General features: G+C 42.4%; 1 protein-coding gene across 2 annotated transcripts in view; it reads left to right on the top strand.

Annotated features, from left to right (window-relative positions):
* The window catches only part of gtf3c2 (general transcription factor IIIC, polypeptide 2, beta), a 29,699-nt gene that overhangs the window by 17,772 nt on the left and 10,350 nt on the right, over positions 1-1,577 (top strand). For both annotated transcript variants that reach the window (XM_032542726.1, XM_032542725.1), the window contains exon 14: positions 30-174. In XM_032542726.1, coding sequence (XP_032398617.1) covers positions 30-174 — 145 coding nt within the window. The remainder of the gene's footprint in view (positions 1-29; positions 175-1,577) is intronic.

The following is a 1,577-nucleotide window of genomic DNA, read 5'->3' as shown; positions in this document are numbered from 1 at the left end:
TCTCTCTCTCTCTCTCTCTCTCTCTCCAGGTGTAGTGGGTCTTTGGGATCTGTCCACCAAGTCTTCGCTGTTGCGGGTGCGAGAGCCAGGCGAGTCCCTCAGCCTGCTGCCCTATCGCTGCCTCCTGGCTCACGACCACGCTGTCCGGGCCCTGGCCTTCTGTCCCGCCTCCAGGTAGACACATCACATCTGAACCTCGTCTGTATGCTGATGCTGCGTATACATCATGTCACATTCATATCATTAGCCACAGGGTTTCCGTGGGGTCTTAAAAACTCTAAAATTCAAAAGTCTATAATTTCTGAATCAAAATGTTAGGACTTAAAAAGTCTTAAATTCACTAAGTATTGTGTTCTAGGTTTTTAAACAGGTCTTAATTTGCCTACGTCCATGTAACGATAAGGTCTAAAGAGTCTTAAATTTGACTTGGTGAAACCTGTTGAAACCCTGAGTTATGTGTGAATACTTCCATAACGAAAGCTTTTTTCATTCTTTTACATTTCACACATGCATTCATGTGCCAAGCAGTCGCAAGAAGGACTCATGTTACCTTACAAGCTTTACTCAGGCTGCAGATACAAAACTGTGACGTCAGGATAATTTATCTTGCAACTACTCAGCTTGTCAATGGATTAAGAGCATCTATTGTCTCAAGCAGCCTCAAATAGATTTGGATTCACAAGCACACCCAAGTGGTTATGGTGGTTGTTCACACAAGTGGGCAAATCAAGTTTATTTGTTTAACCCACACTCATAAAAACATCCCCCATGCAGGCAATGAAAAACGCTTTATGGGGGGGTGGGGGAATCATGGAAAACATTGGGAAGGAACACAGAAGGGAGAATGAATTTTCAGTTTGCTTGTTTATCTTTGTCATGAGTTTGGCAGTTTTATTCACTGCCAATTATAAGGTGTGTGGTTTGGGGGGTGAAAGGCAGCTCAGGTACTTGCAGCGAAAGGTAGCACAATAAATCTTGAAAGCTGAAAACTGTGCTTAAGTTTTGCAGAAATGCCCTTGGACCAGTGTGTTCAGGCACTAATTTAAAATGTAGAGTACAAGGCCAGGCATGCAGCCACGTACTTTCTAAGCTGGCACCATTCAGATAAGGTGACCTCACTCATCTCTGGTAGTCAACACCAACTAGGCCCGCACGATTAATCGTAATAAAATCGCGATCTCGATTCACCCTATTTATGATTACATTTTTAAATTACTTTTTTTTAATGACTTCGATTCTCTTTTAATGTTACGAGCCGACTGCATCACAACAAACACTACTACTTTCTTCTGTGAGTTTTAAAAAATAATGTATAAAATAGGTTTTAAAGTGCCCATTTTATGAAATATCACTTTGTTGGGTGTTCTCTGGTGCTTCCACGCGCATACAAACTTGTAAAAAAACCAACTTCCATGGTGTTTTGAGTGAGATCTGGTTTCTGAATGTCCTCTGTCTTCAGTCTCCGAGGGAGCTGTCCAACATCTGCACGGCTTTCTACGTCCCTAGAGACGAGGTGGCTAACCATAGTACATGCTAGCTCATTCTCAATGGCAAAACACTGCTACAACACCCACTAG

Source organism: Etheostoma spectabile, chromosome 18 (genome assembly GCF_008692095.1).
Source record: "Etheostoma spectabile isolate EspeVRDwgs_2016 chromosome 18, UIUC_Espe_1.0, whole genome shotgun sequence".
In the NCBI taxonomy this organism is placed as follows: Eukaryota; Metazoa; Chordata; class Actinopteri; order Perciformes; family Percidae; genus Etheostoma; species Etheostoma spectabile.
Note: the sequence above shows the minus strand (reverse complement) of the source record. Positions and strands in the feature narration are given on the sequence as shown.